The sequence below is a fragment of the Macaca mulatta genome, chromosome 20 (genome assembly GCF_049350105.2).
Source record: "Macaca mulatta isolate MMU2019108-1 chromosome 20, T2T-MMU8v2.0, whole genome shotgun sequence".
Taxonomy (NCBI): domain Eukaryota; kingdom Metazoa; phylum Chordata; class Mammalia; order Primates; family Cercopithecidae; genus Macaca; species Macaca mulatta.
Genome location: NC_133425.1, coordinates 42,860,642 through 42,880,506, shown reverse-complemented (window position 1 = coordinate 42,880,506; position 19,865 = coordinate 42,860,642). Strand labels below are relative to the sequence as shown.

General features: G+C 39.3%; 1 protein-coding gene and 1 pseudogene across 2 annotated transcripts in view; one reads left to right on the top strand and one right to left on the bottom strand.

Moving 5' to 3' along the window:
- ITFG1 (integrin alpha FG-GAP repeat containing 1) overlaps positions 1-19,865 on the top strand; it is a 293,341-nt gene that overhangs the window by 10,599 nt on the left and 262,877 nt on the right. For both annotated transcript variants that reach the window (XM_077987196.1, XM_001114075.5), the window contains one exon: positions 4,626-4,700. In XM_077987196.1, the coding sequence (XP_077843322.1) occupies positions 4,626-4,700 (75 nt within the window). The remainder of the gene's footprint in view (positions 1-4,625; positions 4,701-19,865) is intronic.
- LOC100423201 (ETS domain-containing protein Elk-1 pseudogene) lies at positions 12,190-13,707 on the bottom strand (annotated as a pseudogene).

Genomic DNA, 19,865 nt, shown 5'->3' with positions numbered 1-19,865 from the left:
TTTTTGTCTTTGGTTCTGTTTATATGCTGGATTACGTTTTCTGGTTTATTTGCGTAGAGGTGTTTATAGTATTCTCTGATGGTAGTTTGTATTTCTGTGGGGTCGGTGGTGATATCCCCTTATCATTTTTTATTGCGTCTATTTGATTCTTCTCTCTTTTCTTCTTTATTAGTCTTGCTAGCGGTCTGTCAATTTTGTTGATCTTTTCAAAAAACCAACTCCTGGATTCATTGATTTTTTTGGAGGGTTTTTTGTGTATCTATCTCCTTCAGTTCTGCTCTGATCTTAGTTATTTCTTGCCTTCTGCTAGCTTTCGAATGTGTTTGCTCTTGCTTCTCTAGTTCTTTTAATTGTGATGTTAGAGTGTCAATTTTAGATCTTTCCAGCTTTCTCTTGTGGGCATTTAGTGCTATAAATTTCCCTCTACACACTGCTTTAAATGTGTCCCAGAGATTCTGGTATGTTGTATCTTTGTTCTCATTGGTTTCAAAGAACATCTTTATTTCTGCCTTCATTTCGTTATGTACCCAGTAGTCATTCAGGAGCAGGTTGTTCAGTTTCCATGTAGTTGAGCGGTTTTGATTGCGTTTCTTAGTCCTGAGTTCTAGTTTGATTGTACTGTGGTCTGAGAGACAGTTTGTTATAATTTCTGTTCTTGTACATTTGCTGAGGAGTGCTTTACTTCCAATTATGTGGTCAATTTTGGAGTAAGTGTGATGTGGTGCTGAGAAGAATGTATATTCTGTTGATTTGGGGTGGAGAGTTCTATAGATGTCTATTAGGTCTGCTTGCTGCAGAGATGAGTTCAATTCCTGGATATCCTTGTTAACTTTCTGTCTCGTTGATCTGTCTAATGTTGAGAGTGGGGTGTTAAAGTCTCCTATTATTATTGTATGGGAGTCTAAGTCTCTTTGTAAGTCTCTAAGGACTTGCTTTATGAATCTGGGTGCTCCTGTATTGGGTGCATATATATTTAGGATAGTTAGCTCTTCCTGTTGAATTGATCCCTTTACCATTATGTAATGGCCTTCTTTGTCTCTTTTGATCTTTGATGGTTTAAAGTCTGTTTTATCAGAGACTAGTATTGCAACCCCTGCTTTCTTTTGTTCACCATTTGCTTGGTAAATCTTCCTCTATCCCTTTATTTTGAGCCTATGTATGTCTCTGCATGTGAGATTGGTCTCCTGAATACAGCAGACTGATGGGTCTTGACTCTTTATCCAGTTTGCCAGTCTGTGTCTTTTAATTGGAGCATTTAGTCCATTTACATTTAAGGTTAATATTGTTATGTGTGAACTTGATCCTGCCATTATGATATTAACTGGTTATTTTGCTCATTAGTTGATGCAGTTTCTTCCTAGCCTCAATGGTCTTTACATTTTGGCATGTTTTTGCCATGGCTGGTACCGGTTGTTCCTTTCCATGTTTAGTGCTTCCTTCAGGGTCTCTTGTAGGGCAGGCCTAGTGGTGACAAAATCTCTAAGCATTTGCTTATCTGTAAAGGATTTTATTTCTCCTTCACTTATGAAACTTAGTTTGGCTGGATATGAAATTCTGGGTTGAAAATTCTTTTCTTTAAGAATGTTGAATATTGGCCCCCACTCTCTTCTGGCTTGGAGAGTTTCTGCCAAGAGATCTGCTGTTAGTCTGATGGGCTTCCCTTTGTGGGTAACCCGACCTTTCTCTCTGGCTGCCCTTAAGATTTTTTCCTTCATTTCAACTTTGGTGAATCTGGCAATTATGTGTCTTGGAGTTGCTCTTCTCGAGGAGTATGTTTGTGGCGTTCTCTGTATTTCCTGGATTTGAATGTTGGCCTGCCGTACTAGATTGGGGAAGTTCTCCTGGATGATATCCTGAAGAGTGTTTTCCAACTTGGTTCCATTTTCCCCCTCACTTTCAGGCACCCCAATCAGACGTAGATTTGGTCTTTTTACATAATCCCATGCTTCTTGCAGGCTTTGTTCATTTCTTTTTCTTCTTTTTTCCTTAGGTTTCTCTTCTCGCTTCATTTCATTCATTTGATCCTCAATTGCTGATACTCTTTCTTCCAGTTGATAGAGTTGGTTACTGAAGCTTGTGCATTTGTCACATATTTCTCGTGTCATGGTTTTCATCTCTTTCATTTCGCTTATGACCTTCTCTGCATTAATTACTCTAGCTATCAATTCTTCCACTTTTTTTCAAGATTTTTAGTTTCTTTGCGCTGGGTACGTAATTCCTCCTTTAGCTCTGAGAAATTTGATGGACTGAAGCCTTCTTCTCTCATCTCGTCAAAGTCATTCTCCGTCCAGCTTTGATCCATTGCTGGCGGTGAGCTGCGCTCCTTTGCCGGGGGAGATGCGCTCTTATTTTTTGAATTTCCAGCTTTTCTGCCCTGCTTTTTCCCCATCTTTGTGGTTTTATCTGCCTCTGGTCTTTGATGATGGTGACGTACTGATGGGGTTTTGGTGTGGGTGTCCTTCCTGTTTGATAGTTTTCCTTCTAACAGTCAGGACCCTCAGCTGTAGATCTGTTGGAGATTGCTTGAGTTCCACTCCAGACCCTGTGTGCCTGGGTATCAGCAGCAGAGGCTGCAGAAGATAGAATATTGCTGAACAGCGAGTGTACCTGTCTGATTCTTGCTTTGGAAGTTTCCTCTCCGGGGTGTACTCCACCCTGTGAGGTGTGGGGTGTCATACTGCCCCTAGTGGGGGATGTCTCCCAGTTAGGCTACTCAGGGGTCTGGGACCCACTTGAGCAGGCAGTCTGTTCCTTCTCAGATCTCAACCTCCGTGTTGGGAGATCCACTGCTCTCTTCAAACTGTCAGACAGAGTCGTTTGCGTCTGCAGAGGTTTCTGCTGCTTTTGTTATTGTTTACTGTGCCCTGTCCCCAGAGGTGGAGTCTACAGAGACAGGCAGGTTTCCTTGAGCTGCTGTGAGCTCCACCCAGTTCGAGCTTACCAGTGGCTTTGTTTACCTACTTAAGCCTCAGCAATGGCGGGCGCCCCTCCCCCAGTCTCGCTGCTGTCTTGCAGTTAGATGGCAGACTGCTGTGCTAGCAATGAGGGAGGCTCCGTGGGTGTGGGACCCTCCCGGCCAGGTGTGGGATATAATCTCCTGGTGTGCCTGTTTGCTTAAAGCGCAGTATTGGGTTGGGAGTTACCCGACTTTCCAGGTGTTGTGTGTCTCACTTCCTCTGGCTAGGAAAAGGGATTCCCTTTCCCCTTGCGCTTCCCTCGCCCTGCTTCAGCTCTCACTGGTCGGGCTGCAGCAGCTGACCAGCACCGATTGTCTGGCACTCCCTAGTGAGATGAACCCAGTACCTCAGTTGAAAATGCAGAACTCACCGGTCTTCTGTCGCTCGCGCTGGGAGTTGGAGACTGGAGCTGTTCCTATTCGGGCATCTTGCTCCGCCACGAAATGATTTTAAACTTAAACATAAAATAAAATCTTCACATAGGAAGCTATTTTGCTTAGTAATATAAACACTAAATTCACTCAGAGGCCTGTACCTTTGATTATATTGTATTTATTTGCCATCAGATAGGACAAAGAAAAATGAAATTTATTATTTTGGAAAGAAGAGATTTGTGTTTTTGTTTCAGTAGCTTCAGATGTGTCCATTGTGGATCTATGCTGTCATTACTGAAAGAATTAGGATAGCTGTTTTTGAGTATAACTGTTATGTTTAGTATGTAGGGTACAATTTCCTCTAGAAATTTAGAAAGATTCCTATACTAAGGAGAAATTTTTGTTCTTTTTATAACTCTTCCTTTGTGTTATTATTTATATTCTCAGTATAGACTCATGTACCAGGATAATTGATTTAAATAACTGATGTAAATTTGGATTTATAAATTTCTGACAGCGTATTTTGGTAGAGGTCGAGATCATTCCTGGGACTAGAGCAAAGTTTGGCCACATTCTTTTTTCCAGTACTGCCTTTCTTACAGTTATTGAAATCATACCCATACAGCAGTGTGTCAGTGGCCATTAGAAGTCTGAACTGTAAATCCATGGATTAATCTTCTTAATGGTGCCCCGCTAGATTTCTTTCATAGTTGTGTATTTTTTCATTGTTGTTAAAATATTCAATGGCCAATATGAAGTTTTATACCAACTAGGATTATTTTTCTGGGTTATTTCTCCTAAGCCCATCTAAATAAATGAGTTGGCTTATGATTCTGAAGTAAGTTTCTAGGAATTAGTGCTATATCCTTATCATTCAAGGATAGTCTAGATAATGCAAAGATTATAGACATACCCAAAATCTCACAAAAGGAATCTTTCTTGCTCTTACTATATGTCCAGTGTGGGTCAACAACAGGCTCTTCTCTGTGCTGTTGCTTAGAGTCAGGCCATCTGAGACCCCACTGTTTTTGTAGCTAGTCCATCTGAATCACAATGTCTTCTCATTGCCATGGCAAGCCTGGAGAGGGCTGGAGGGGCCAGTAACAGAAATTATACACTTTGGTGTAAAAGTGACACATGTCACTTGTGCTGACATTTGACTTACTACTTATCACTAGATACTGGCAAGCATTGTAATGTCTACCACACTTCCCAAAAGTTATTGTTTCTTTTAAAGCTAAATTAGAAGTAAAAATTTAATGAAATAGCTGCTTATTGTTTTAATTTTTTTCAGTTTCAATGGTGATCTAATTCCTGATATTTTTGGTATCACAAATGAATCCAACCAGCCACAGATACTATTAGGAGGGTAAGTAAATATGATCATAACTATGTAATTAATCATATATATTGCTGCTGCTTTAACCATTGGAGAAAAAATAGTTCATTGGATATGTTTGTTTTTAAAGATTTTTAAATGGGCATTTGGTCTATATATGTAAGCTTTCTCAAATAGTTTGGATTTGGCCTGCAACTGGTTTCCAAGGGCCAGCTTAGTCCTTTTATCTCTTTGAAAATTAGAGATTGAAACTTTACAGGTCTCCATTTACATATTGGTTCATTATGTTTTTGAAATGGATAGATTTCACGTAAATAGGGAGGATACCCGCAGTCTTGAGTGGATCCTCCCTACCTTAGTCATGTTAGCTGCTAGACTTTAATTGATAAGATTTGTTTCTTTCTGTCATTTGTTCAGTGAGCGGTCAATAATGGTCTAGTAATGTAAGCCCTCCTCTAAGCTCTGGAAACTTGTCAGTGTATATACATTGTCCTTCACCAGTATGTGTGCTAGGCCTCTCTTACTACCTAAGTGTGCAATTCTTAGGGAAAAGTGCCTGGAATCTTGCAATTCCAAGATATCCATTGTAATTACTCTGGATTTAAATAGAACTGGTCTCGTAACACAAGAAATCATGATAGCAAGATACTTTTCATAAGATACCTTCAACCTGGTTAATTTTTTTCTGTATCTGATAAGATAAAGTTTAGTTCAAGAGTACAGAACACATTTATTTACTTTTTTGTCTTTCTGAAAATACGAAGGACCACCCTTGTCAATCTGTCTTTCCTAGCTACTTGGAACTCTAGTGACTTTTCTCTTTGTGTTTTATAGAAGTAGTTTGTTTTTATGATTCATTTTTGAAATGTGATTGATAGGTATGCAGAGGAGTAAATTGTCAAAATTTAAGGTATTCTGAAGAGACACGTTCACATTTCCTATTACTTTTTCTGGTCTACGACCATGCCACCCTGAATGCGCCCAATCTCTTCTGATCTTGGAAGCTAAGCAAGGTCAGACCTGGTTAGTGCTTGGTTGGGAGATCCCCCATTACTTTTTCTGTAGATTTTTAATAAAGAATATGGGCACTTTGATGCTAGTTATAGTGAACTTTGAAATAATTATTGTGAATCCTGAGTGGGAAACCTGTTTTTTCTCCAAACTTTGAAAAATACCTTGAAGAGAGTCTTGCTTTAGAGACAAATTGGAAGGAGATCCTGATTTGCTTTTGTGGCCGTATCCAATAGGAATTGAGTGCAGGTGGGGTGCGGGGAAAACACAGGCCACTCCCCTCCGCCTCTGCACTCCTTCCACAGCAAATGGGGACTGCTCAGAAAACCCTGTCCTTTCTTTTCCTCTCTTCAAAGGCAGACATGTGATTGAGATTGTGGTGGTGACTTCTGGCCTGTTTTATTCTGTGGTAACTTCACTTTAGTCAGGGGAATAATTGGAATATCTTTAATCTGATGTAGTTTGACCTTTAGAAATTGAAAGTGAAACAGCTATTGTTGATAATTCACAAAGTATTAATGAAACTTCTATTACCTGTACATATTTTTTACTTAATCTGCGAGAAAACGATTTAGAATATTATGGGATAGTGCCATAGCTTCTTTATTTGTTCTTAATTCTGTATTAGATTTTTTTTCTCTACTTCATGAACAAGTTCAGATTTTAAAACATTATGCCTGAAGACATGTCCAACTTTATTTTTATATGTTATATTCGATCCAATATACTACAGTAATAATACTCTGGTATTTTAGGATATCTGTCATTCGAACCTCAGTTACAAATTAAACAATAGTAGCTAACCATATCTAAGTGATAAGATTGCATCTAAGATTTGTCCTGATGCCAGTTTGAAGATATATAAGCTGACAGAAATTTGCATTGTTTAGAATGATTGCAGTCTAACAATATTGTGGTTCAGACAACAGAAAGCTGAATATGCCCCTGTGGGAGCAAACATTAATATGTTACTAAAATATGAAAAATACATTTAAGCCATGTCAGTTTTATAAACAACAGATAAAATACGTGCATAGGTGCATAAGTGAAAAAGTCATCAGCGTTGACATTTTGGGCTATTCACGTGATCTTGATTGGCAGCCTAATCTTATTTATCAAGAAATCTACCTTTTACAACTTAAATATTATGCGTTACGGGTGTGCCAAACCCAAGATTATCTTTAATTGAATTTGACCAGGACTTTGGTTTGGGAAGCATGCAATGATCTTTAAATTGAGTGTGAAATGCTTCTGTAGAATTATAGCAGAAAGCCCATGCTATAACCTGGCCTTGTGCAGACATGCAAATCTGAGATAGCAGAACCAGTTTGGCTGGACTAAAGGTGCAGATGATCAGTCTAAATAGCAGTGGTGATGAGCAGAAGAATTCCTTATAATTGGTACAGTGGGGTTATCTAACAGGAACAGGAAGGGCACTCACTGCATCGAATGAGGTTCAGGAGATAATTGAAGTATGTTAAATGGTCAAAGGTGAGACTTTAGTTTGAGCTTCAACTTCACTTATAATGACTTGAAATAATGTAATAATGTGCCATATTACTTAGAAATAACACCTAGCTATTAAGTGTCACAACTGCTTCTCCAGTGATGTGACGTTATTGTTAATGAGCATTTTCTATGAGGACATTGGAAACTGATGTTGGATACTCATTCAGAATATTGTTTTTAATGTTGAAATGTAAACACTTGTACCTGTAATTTTAGTCAAAACCAAATATAATGTTGGTCTGTCAAAATTTTCTGACTCACGTGCTGAGTTCAAATACATTCTGGGTCAGGCCCAAGTTGTATAGTTGGAGATATTAATGTAGGTATGTGACAGATACATACTTTGCCGTACACTGTTTACATCACAAGTGATCGCATGAAAATATTGAATGTAGTATAAGTAGCACTAAAAGCAATCATTTTTAACTGTTGTGTGGGTGGATTTTGCCCCTCCATTATTAAAAAAAGCTGTATTCTCTATTTAAATGTAGTCAGCTACTATCAATCCAGAAGAAATAAATCTCCATTTTTCCATTTAGCCTTTCATATTTTCTTACATTGTAACCAATGATTTATTAAATCACCCTTCATTTTTACTGTTGATTTTGTTTGTTTGTTGATGCATTACAGAAAATATTGTAAATATTTGTTTTAATGAAGTATGATATTGTATCACTTAAATCTATTGTTTAGTAAGAATATGAAAATTATGATGAGATTTATAACACAAAATAAAACCAAATAATACTCAAGGCAGCTTTTGACTTTGTAATCAGCATTAATACCCATAACAAAAAAAGATAACTTTGAGATGATTTATATTTTCTTCAAATTCCCCTGGCAGCACCCTCCCTCCCTCTCATGCCATACAACATTCATATTTTTAATACTGTTGCTAAAAGGAATCTATTAAAATCTGAGTGATCAGGTATTTTTTTCTAATCAGTATTTCCATGGAAACATTGCATCAGTTTTCTAACTTTTCTCTTTTCCTAAAGGAACTGTGCTATTAGAGATACATTAATTTCTTTTCCCAGTGTTTCTCACCCAGACCTTTTTTCTTTTCAAAGTTAAACTGCAGAAATAGTGAAAAACTTTTAGCAGATGACCTATGTGGTGGTTATTTCAAGTGGCATGTTCATTTCTTAAGGGTCTATAATTTTATTTCCTATAGTCCCGCCAGATGTGTTGGAGGGGTCAATTAAATTACTTCAGATTTTGACTTGAACCCAGGAGGCAGAGGTTGCAGTGAGCCGAGATCACACCACTGCACTTCAGCCTGGGTGACAGCAGAGTGAGACTTTATCTCAAAAACAATAAATAAATACATAAATAATAAATAAATAAAAATTTAAAAATTAATTACCTCAGATTTCCTGGCAACTTATACTGCTTTATGTTCTGATTGGTAGTATTATATTTAAGTGAAATTGTTTGTTTCTAAGTAAATGGTTTTAAGATGTTATCAAAATTTACTCACCTTGCTTTTAGTTAAATCTTAATAATTTTTAGATGTATATTTGTAATTATTCAGAAAGATCAGCTTCTTTTGAGAAAAGAATAGTGTTATAGTTTCTGTGCAAAAAAAATTCATAGTAACATTTCCTTTTATTGGCATATATTAAAACTTTGTTTCCTTGTTCAGGGAGAAACCATTTTGCTTTATTTCATTACTGTTAATACTTGTGTATGTATTGAAACTAGTATAGGCTAGGGGCAGTGACTCATGCCTATAATCCCAACACTTTGGGAGAATGAGGCAAGAGGATCACCTGAGCCCCCCGAGGAGTTCAAGACCAGCCTGGGCAACATAGGGAGACCCCATCTCTACATACAAAAAAAAAAACGAAAAAAGTAATCCGGCATGATGGTGCGCTCCTGTGGTCCCAGCTGCTTGGGAGGCTAAAGTGAGAAGATTGTTGATCCAGGGAAGTTGAGGCTGCAGTGAGCCTTGATTGCACCTTGCACTATAACCTAGGCGACAGAGTGAGACCCTATCTCAAAAAAAGAAAAAAAGAAAAAAACTAGTATAGTTAAAAAAAAGCCATGTATATAGCAGTTTTTGAGTAAGATTAGTATATATTACCATTTCAATTTAGGGTGAAATGAATCAGAATCATAATTTCTGAAAATATACATTAAGTCCTCTTTCATTAGATTCCAGTTGCATTTTATCAAAGTGTATATAAACTGTTGAAAATGCTTTGCAAATACTTGATTTTTACCCTGGAGGTCTAAGCTCTGAGTTCCAGTTCCTGAGTGAGTTTCACAGTAGTCCTGAATGTAGGTGTGCGTTCAACTGTGGGACGCATGCTTCTTTTCAGACTGCCTGTTCTTCCACTGTATTTGCCTGTCTTAGGAGTCAGTGCTGTCTCTTAGGTGTCATGTTACTGTTGCACACCCTAGGAAGGTAGGAGTATTGGGCAAAGTATAATAAAAACATGACTGAAAGAAGTCTTCATATTTTCTCTTATGTACCTGAGACATTATTGCTGAAAAGTCCTTAAGATTTATCCAGAACTGCACCTTTTTGTTCTCATTGAGGCCCAGAGTGAGTGATTCATGAGGAATTTACCCAGGTGACTTTGTTCTCTAGTGATGCTTTTCCCAGTCTTCTCCTGTATATCTTGCAGAGGAGGCACACCACGGAATTGTACAGCTTTTCTGTCCCTTTGGAGGCTCAGAGTTGGATGGGGAACGAAGAGGACAAAGAGTATCTCAGACAAGCTTGTTGTTGTTTCATTAAATGTTTATTAAGTAACTATGAGGTTGGCACTTAACATCAGTTGCCTCTTTTTTTTTCTTTCTTACAACAGATAGCTTGTGTGACTAACAGTGACTGAAGAGTCTAATTCAAAGGTTAAGGGACTACCACAAGCTCACAAATGTGTAAATAAATGCTAAATCTGGGAATTGAATCTGGATCATCCAAGTTCTAAAACCTGTGCTTTTGCCTTCATTCTTGTACCATCATTACCATCATTATTATAGTCACTGGGGGCCTTTAGTGGTGCTCTTTCATATGACCTCCCCCTCTCTCTCCATAGCTAGCTTGGACTTCATAGTGGATGCTTTTTAGGAAGCATTCCATGAAATGTAGGCAGAAACTGCGTCTCTTAAGACCCAATCCTGGAAGTTAAACAAGTGTCATTTATTTTATATTCTATTGGTCAGAATAGGTCATGGGACTAGCTAAAATTCAGTGGAGTTAGTAGATTAATATAGACTCTACCTCCTGATATAGGCATGGCAAAATTGAATGCGAAAGAGCATGTGAGATGAGAAATAATATGACCATCTTTGAAAACACAACATAGTAGCCTGTGTTTATTTACTTTACCATAAGTAAAGACTTGCAAAGGAATATGGAAATACAGATCATTTTAAGCATGTCAGCTTCTAAAATCTCAGGCTTCATAGGTGTTCTTAGCTAAAATTGATGTGCCCGAGAATGTACCTATTTTCACTGTAACTTTCTCCTTCACATGAGAATGCCATCTTCCTTAAATTTCCTAAATCTTACTAATGGTGATTTGCTGGGTTGTAAAAACCCATAAATATCAAACACAGGGGAAATCTTTTTTTTTTTTTGAGATGGAGTCTCGCTCTCCCAAAGTGCTGGCATTACAGGCATGAGCCACCACGCCCGGCCTGGGGAATCTCTTTTTTTTTTTTTTTTTTTTTTTTCACTTTGAAGAATATATATTTACAGGAACAATTCCCCATTCTCTGGGACTCTTTAGAAAAAAAAAAGGTCCATTTTGGGGAAGTAAAACAAACAGTGGAGATGAGTGTAGCACCGTCCCCCAAATCACCAACCCCCAGGTCCCGAGGCCTGGGCTGGGCCAGCGCTAACAGGTGAGCCCGGGAGTCTTTTGAACCCACTCTCTCTCGCCTAGAATAGAGACAGGACAGGCTTTATGTCCCCCATTCCTCCCTCCCAACTCCAGGGACATTGAAAGGGTCCTTTGTACCCGCCCGCAGGAAATTAGGGGGCTGGGAGGGAGGGAACTGAAAATACATGTTTGGTATCAAAAATAAACACTTGGAGGGGGGAGGCAGCAGGAAGATTCCCCCCCAAATCCCTTCCTTCCCGCCCACCCCACCAAATATAGGAAGAGATGACTCCCTCTCCCCTATTGAAAAGCCCCATTTAAAAATAGATTATACTATCAAAATGGCAGCGGGGGAGAGACAGGGAGACCTGGAGAACTGGCTGGAGGGGCCCCCCAGATGGGGACCACCCCCCAAAAAAACCCTCCATTGGGAGGAAACAGGCAGGACCCCAGGGAGGTCGGCAGACAAAGGAATGGCTTTTCAGGGGGAAGAAGAACAAAAGGGACATTCCTCCCTGGCCAAAGTTGGTTGAAAAAGGATAAGCTGTCTGAGAGAAAGGCTGGGGAGGTGGAAATTTCTATTCCAAGGGTGTGATTCTTCCTTGGCCAAGACTCCCAACCCATTAAATGGTACAAATTCTTCCTGGACCCCTGAGTATGGCCAGGAATAATAAAACAAAACAAACTAACTCTTCTACTCACATCTGAAAATGGAGACAGGGCTCCCTCATCTCCCCAAGGGCAGGCTGAGAAATAAAGAAAGGTCGTTCTCAAGCCAGACCCCGATTGTCTTGTCTTGAGGAAAAAAGTGGGAGGTGGGGGAGATGTCCTAACCACCCTAAAAGGTTAGGTCAGGCTCTTCCCAGTGGCCTTCAAAAAATAAATAAACCGCCCCTACCATTGATGTAGGAGACGTGTAAGGGCGGCCACTGGGGGACTGACAGAAAACAGAGACGTTGTGGAAGCTGTGTGTTTTCTGTGGAGGAGATAATGAGAATCACTCTTGGGAGTAATTCTTCCCAAGGATCCCTACCCCACCACAATCAGAGCGTGAGTCTTTCAGTTGAACTATGTTTCTCCTTGAGATGGCTGGCTGGAGAGAGCATGGATAGAGTGACCCCAGAAAGGGGGGTGGTGGTGGTGGTGGTGGTGGTGGTGGTGGTGGTGGTGGTGGTAGTCATGGCTTCTGGGGCCCTGGGGAGAGCACCACGGGGGTCGAGAGGCCAGCCACGCTGATGGAAGGGATGTGCACCTGGGCGCTGCCACCGGACGGAAACTGGAAGGAGAGCTTGGCCGGACTACGGGGCGCAGTGGGACTCAGGGTGCTCCAGAAGTGAATGCTGGGAGGCAGCGAGCTGGGTGTCAGCAGCACCGGGGTCAATGTATACGTAGGAAGTAGGGACGGAGTTAGCGCCGCCCCAGGCGCCTGGAGGCCGGAGCCAGTTCCCGATCCTGGGGTCTGTTCGAGTCCTGGCCCACCTAGCAGGCTCGGGCTGAGTGGAAGCTCTAGGTCCCGGGGCTTCCGGCCCTTCTGCGGCTGGGAGATCTCAGGGCTGGAAGCCGTGTGGTCGCCCGCCTGCCCTGCGGTGTCCATAACAACCGCGGGCAGCCGGGCTGGCACGCCCTCCTATGGAGGGACTTCTGGCTCGGCCTTGGTAGTTTCCGGCACAAACCCTCTCTCCCCGGCAACTTCCAACTCTTCTTGGGCCCTTCCACTTTCACTTCTGCGGGCAAAGCCCGGCCCAAACCTGGCTCCATATTCAGCTCCTGCGATTTCAGGTTTGGGGCCTCGGGTGGGGTCAGGATGACCTGCAGAGGCAAGCCGGCCTCCTCAGCCTCCAGGCAGGCCTCCAAGGGGCTTGGACTGGTGCTCCTGCTCCCCGAGGAGGGCGCTGCTGCTCCTGCAGGAGCTGCATTGGGGAGCACCACAGCAGGCTGAGGATGAGGGGGTGGCTGTGGCTGCAGAGACTGGATGGTGAAGGTGGAATAGAGGCCCGAGCGCATGTACTCGTTCCGGCTGCTGCATGCCAAACCACCCGGGCCTGCCATTCCTGCACCCTTGGGTGTGCCTGGCTTTCCAGAGGCAGTGTCCCCTGGGGCGGCATGTACAGCAGCAGGGGCCACATTTGGCATGGCGGAGGTAACAGACACATCTGGCTGGGGCGGGCAGTCCTCAGTGGAGCACCCTGCGACCTCAGGATAGGACACAGACTTGTAGACGAACTTCTGGCCGCTCACCTTTCGGATGATGTTCTTGTCATAGTAGTACCACAAGGCCCGGCTGAGCTTGTCGTAATTCATGTTGGTCTTGTTCTTACGTAGCCCCCACAGCCGGGCCACCTCCTCTGCATCCACCAGCTTGAATTCACCACCATCCCGTGAAGTCCAGGAGATGATGTGGCCATTGCCTTGCTCTCTCAGCAGCTGCAGCAGAAACTGCCACAGCGTCACAGATGGGTCCATCGCTGGGGGAGTGCTCACGCCATCCCAGGGGTACCTGTGTGTAGCGTGGCGGTGGCGTTGGCAATGTTGGCAGCTCCGGGGGGCGGGGTCTCCATACGCGGCCCACTGCCCCCCAGGCCTGGGTTCCGAGGCGGCGGTGGTGGTGGCGGTGGCGGTGGCGGCGGCGGTGGCGGCGGCGGTGGCGGCAGCACCTAGAAGCCGCCCCTGCGTTTCCCTACAGCTCCATAATCTCTTATGATTAACTAAGATATCTCAAACTAATAGAACTTTCAGTTTTTCTTCTTCTTCTTTTTTTTTTTTTTTAATGTACATTTCTCTTAACATGAAGCTTGCATACAAAAGCAGACGTCATGGTCCACGTTGATATATTCTGAATTCGGATGCATTGGAGTGGGGTTGTGGTAGTATGACAGTTTTTGTTTTAATGACTTTGCCATTTCATTACTTTAGTATTGTCAAAAATTCCATTATTGTTGAGAGAGACCCTTGGGAGAGCAAAGAAAAGAGAGCATGCATAAGAAAAACCAAATTCCAAAAAGCAGATCTTATAGCTGTTCTTAGCACTGTATCCCAGGACACATCATTAATTGAAAGAAGGTAACTTTCATGCCCAAGTGATTTTGGAAGGTGACAATGATTGTCGCAGATGTGACTGAAATATTCTCTAGGACTATCAAACTCGTAGATAAAGCTTTTGCATAATTTGTTTTATATTTGGTATGCATTTATAGAAATCATATCAAGAAATCATATCATATCAAGAAAATTCCGTTTAAAGTCAAGCATCTTATTTTATCTTATGAAATTTTATTTTTACTATTTTCTGTATCCTGTTAATGTAATAATGCTATCGCCTAATAAATAAATTCATATGTTGGCTTCTGAGCCAAATAATTTTTTGCAGTATATACCTTTTTCTTTTTTTTTTTTTTTTTTTCCTTTTTGAGACGGAGTCTTGCTCTGTCGCCCAGGCTGGAGTTCAGTGGCGCGATCTCGGCTCACTGTAAGCTCCGCCTCCCGGGTTCACGCCATTCTCCAGCCTCAGCCTCCCCAGTAACTGGGACTACAGGTGCCCACCACCACGCCCAGGTAGTTTTATTTTATTTTTTGTATTTTTAGTAGAGACCAGGTTTCACCGTGTTAGCCAGGATGGTCTCAATATCCTGACCTCGTGATCCGCCCACGTCAGCCTCCCAAGGTGCTGGGATTACAGGCGTGAGCCACCGCTCCCGGCCACCTTTTTCTTTTATTAAATTCATAGGAAAAGTTTGTTACATTTGAAGAAATGAGAAAGACATGGTGTTATTTCTTTTTTTAATACACTAAGTACTCCAGAAGCCAGACCCAGAGTAGACTATGCACATACATTTACTGAAGAACTATTACATCTTTTATCATATTTCTTGTAACATAAATTATTTTAGCTGCATTATATTGCATTGCTGTAAGTTAATTAATGAGAAATAGCATATTGCTTTACAATCTTATTTTTATAACCTATTTTATAAAAGTAGATAAATCAATTTTATCTGATTTACATTATTGTAATCTTGACTGCTTTTAACAATGTGTCCTACAATATACATACATTGAGTTATTTCTCAGCAGTTTTTGTAATATTCCTTGAAACACATATTAGCACATTTATTTGAATTGAAAATAAAAAACAAGCTCACACTCTTTCTGGCAGAAAATAACTTTCATTTGGAAACAGCTTTTATAGTAAGTACTGGCTTTGCTAGTTGGGTTATATGGCAGACATTTTCTGTAAACTGAATGAAATAGATCAGCAGTTCTAAATTTGTTTTTGTTTTTTCCTTACATTTTATTATGGAACATTTCAAACATATAGAAAGGTAGCTGAATGAGATAGTGAATATGCTTCTAATAGAACGTACCTGTCACCTAGCTTCAGCAATTACCAGCTCATACCCAGTTATTTTTTCATCCACACCTTTTCTTCCATTTTCCTTTTTTTACACCTTGAACATTTTGAATCTATAAATATTTCAACATATATCCTTAAGAGAGATAAGGCATTTTGTTGTTGTTGTTGTTTGGAGATGGGGTCTCTGTCACCCAGGCTGTAGTGCAGTGGTAGGATCATAGCTCACTGCAGCTTTGAGCTCCTGGCCTCAAGTAATCCTCCTGCCTCAGCCTCCTCAGTAAAAGGACTATGGATGCATGCTGTCATGCCTGACTAATTTTTTAAAATTGTTGTTGGAGATAGGATCTCACTATATTGCTCAGGCTGGTCTTGAACCCCTTGGCTCAAGTTGGGATTACAGGTGCCAGCCACTGCGCCCAGCTAAAGGTTTGTTTTCAAAAATACATAATCACAACATATTCATCATACCTAAAAAACTGAGAGTAATTTCTTATTATTACATTTCCAGTAATATTTTGATCAAAATATATTAAAGTATACAATAATGTAGAAATATTTTATTAAGCCATATATTATTGGCAAAGACACAATAAAAAGATTTTTCAAACTCTTTATTAGCATACTTTTACTTGATTAAATGGGGTGCCTCTAAATGAAGAGTAATTGGTATAGCTAATAGTTATTTTTTTAATAGTGCTTATAGTTATTTGATAAACGTATGTAATGCTTTTGTTTTACTTCTCAAAAATTGAGAAAGTAAATGGGTCTAATGAATGGATTATGCATCCTTTTACAACTCAAGGGCTTTCCAGCTGCTTGCTTTGAACAGCTTAAAGGAAGAAGACCTAATGAATAGAGCCCTGAAAGTTATTTTTGTTGATAAGTAACTGTGATTTTTTATATTTGACTACAGAGAGGTTCAAAAAACTGGGAATCCTTGCTGTAATAAACCTCCTTTCATTCTAATCTGCCTTTTTATATGAGCAAGATTTCTTAGTGTTTATATCTATGAAAACGAAAAGTGAGAATAGACTGTATGCCTGGAAACTGTCTCATTCTAGCAAGAACGCATATTATTTTAAGGATAAATAAATTAATATATTTTAAAGCTTTATTCATCACTCTTAAAAATGCATTTCCAATAAAATTTTACCTTTGGCTTAATTATCACAGTAATAATACGTATTTTCATCAATTGTATGCTAATAGTTTAAATAATTCAACTTCAAAGAGAGTTTTTTTAAACACTGAGATCCATGAACAAAACCAATTATATGCAAACTGTATTTTGTACAGCAGTTCATAGACATATTTTGTCTTTGGAAAACTATCCCAGAACCAGCACTAAAAAGACTTCACATATAAAATCATTTTACATCATGATAAAGTTTTCTGAGAAAAATGGAAGTATAAGTTTAAGGATACAACGGAAAGATGTACAATTTCTGAATATTCAAGAAGACCTTCATGTGGTTTTTTTTGTTCTGTTTTGGAATTCTTTTGTGGATGATGGGGGATGGATGACAATTCAGTTATGTTTATATTCTATTGGATGCATTTTTAAAGTAATCATTTTATTTTAAAATTTTAATAATTCTAATAGATTCAAATATTACCTATTTTGCAGCTATTTGTGCTGATGAAAACATTTAGATTGTTTTCTTAGAAATTAATGTGTTAGCTGGTATATGGTTTTTCAAAATTATTTTGAAGCATATCTGGGGCAAAGATGTTTGAAGACCACAGGACTAAAGAACTAGGCAGCCTGTAGAAGTAGATTCTTCTTCATGCCAGAGCCATTTCCTAGTAACTGCTTTTACCTGGATATCTTAAATAATGATATTCAATATAAGCTGATCATTCAAAAGTGGGCAGATTAGCAGTCATACAAAGAACAGTTACTATAGGCGACCAAAAGCTACAGTTGGCATTAATTACATTTAAATTCATCATTTGACAAATGCTATTCTTTGAGATTAAGGGAGATGATGCCCACAAATTAGAACACTTTGACATAATTTTGTTTCTTTTGGGGCAAAAGCTAGTGATTGGAATTTTCTACAGAGGTCAAGGAATGTCAGTGAATACACTCAACATGGCTTAGAATGGCCCACTTTTTCTTCAGTTTCTCTTTTTTTGTAATCAGAGCAGTTTTTATTTCTGACCTTAGCCTTCAAATGGAGTTGGGCACATATATGAAAAGGTTATACTTTATGTGAGTTCAGTTACTTGAAAAATATGGTATCTGCTTTTTATTGCTGAAAAACTATAATTTGTACAAAGAGTGACTTTTTTTTTTTAGCTTTTAAGTTCAGGGATACATGTGCAAGATGTGCAGGTTTGTTACACAGGTAAATGTGTGCCATGGTGGTCTGCTGCACAGATCATCTCATCACCTAGGTATTAAACTCGGCATCCCTTACCTATTCTTTCAGATGCTCTCCCTCCAAACCCCTCCCTCTGAAAGGCCCCAGTTTGTGCTGTTCCCCCCACCCCATGTGTCCATGTGTTCTCATCATTCAGCTCCCACTTACAAGTGAGAACATGCAGTATTTGGTTTTCTGTTCCTGTGTCAGTTTGCTGAGGATAATGGCTTCCAACTACATTCATGTCCCTGCAAAGGACGTGATCTCATTCTTTTTATGGCTGCATCATATTCCATGGTATACATGTACCACATTTTCTTTATCCTGTCTATCATTGACAAGCATTTAGGTTGATCCTGTGTCTTTGCTATCATGCATAGTGCTGCAAGGAACATATGTGTGCATGGATCTGTGTAATAGAATGATTTATATTCCTTTGGGTGTATACCCAGTAATGGGATTGGTAGGTCAAATGGTATTTCTGCCTCTCAGTCTTTAAGGAATCACCACACTGTCTTCTACAATGATTGAACTAACTTATACTCCCACCAACAGTGTAAAAGTATGTTCCTTTTTCTCCATAACCTTGCCAGAATCTATTGTTTTTTGACTTTTTATTAATCGTCATTCTGACCGACATGAGATAGTATCTCATTGTGGTTTTGATTTGCATTTCTCTAATGATCAGTGATGTTGAGGGTTTTTTTCATGTTTTTTGGCCACAGGAATGTCTTTTTTTGAGAAGTATCTGTTCATGTCCTTTGCCCACTTTTGAATGGGGTATTTTTTCTTCTGTATTTGTTTAAGTTCTGTAGACTCTGGATATTAGAACTTTGTCACATGGATAGATTGCAAAACTTTTCTCCCATTCTGTAGGCTGTCAGTTCACTCTGATGATAGTTTCTTTCGCTGTGCGGAAACTCTTTAGTTTAATTAGATCCCTTTTGTCAGTTTTTACTTTCGTTGTAATGCTGTTGGCATTTTCATCGTGAAATATTTGCCCATGCCTGTGTCCTGAGTGGTATTGCCTAGATTTTCTTCTAGGATTTTTGTAGTTGTGGGTTTTATATTTTAAGTCTTTAGTCCATCTCGAGTTAATTTTTGTATATGATATAAGGAAGGGGTCTAGTTTCCATTTTCTGAATGTGGCTAGCCAGTTCCAAAGAGCAACGTCAAAGGTAGAAGGATTAATGAATATTATTTTCTACTATAAATGTATTAACACTTTAGTTCTTATTGACAACTATATATATATATATTCAGTTTTTTATTCACTTCAGCTCTTGACAGCTATATATATATGTATGTATATATATATTCAGTTTTTATTCATCTTAAAATGCATCACAAAAACAAACAACTGTTCTTTCATTTTCTGTACACCTTTGGTAAACATCAGAACAGTAAATGGAATTCTCCAGTGCGTGACCTTTTGTTTCTGCCTTTTTTCACATAGTATGTTTTTAAGCATCATCCATTTTATACTAGTCTGTATTGTATTGGTAATTTATTCCTTTCTAAGGCTTAATAATAGTCCATTGTATAGATATATGACATTTTTGTTTATCCATTTATCCACTGTTGCGAATTTGTGTTATTTCCACTTGTGGGCTATTGTGAATAGCACTGCTAAGAGCATTCATTTTTCAAGTATTTGTTTGCTTATTTTTAATTATCTTGGATATATAGCTAAGTGTAGAAATGCAGGATCATATAGTAATTCTGTGTTTAACTTTCTGAAGAACTGCCAAACTGTTTTCCAGAGATCCTTTTAGTTCTTTCATCCATTCTGAGTTAAATTTTGTATGTAATGTGAAGTAGGGGCGTAAATTTATTCTTCTGCATGGTCCAAAACTTTAGAATTAAATTTGTAAAAGAGAATCATTATTATTTTCCACAATATTAGGAAACCTTCTATAACATTAATCATTTATTTTCTGATTCATTTAAAAAAAGATTAAAGATAATAAATATGACTGCTACAACTATAAAACCCTTAGAAGAAAACAGGTAAATTTTCATGGCTTTGCTTTGGGAAATGGATTCTTGATATGATACCAAAAGAACAAACATAAAGATGAAAAATTGATATATTGGACTTAATCAAAATTAAGAACTTGTA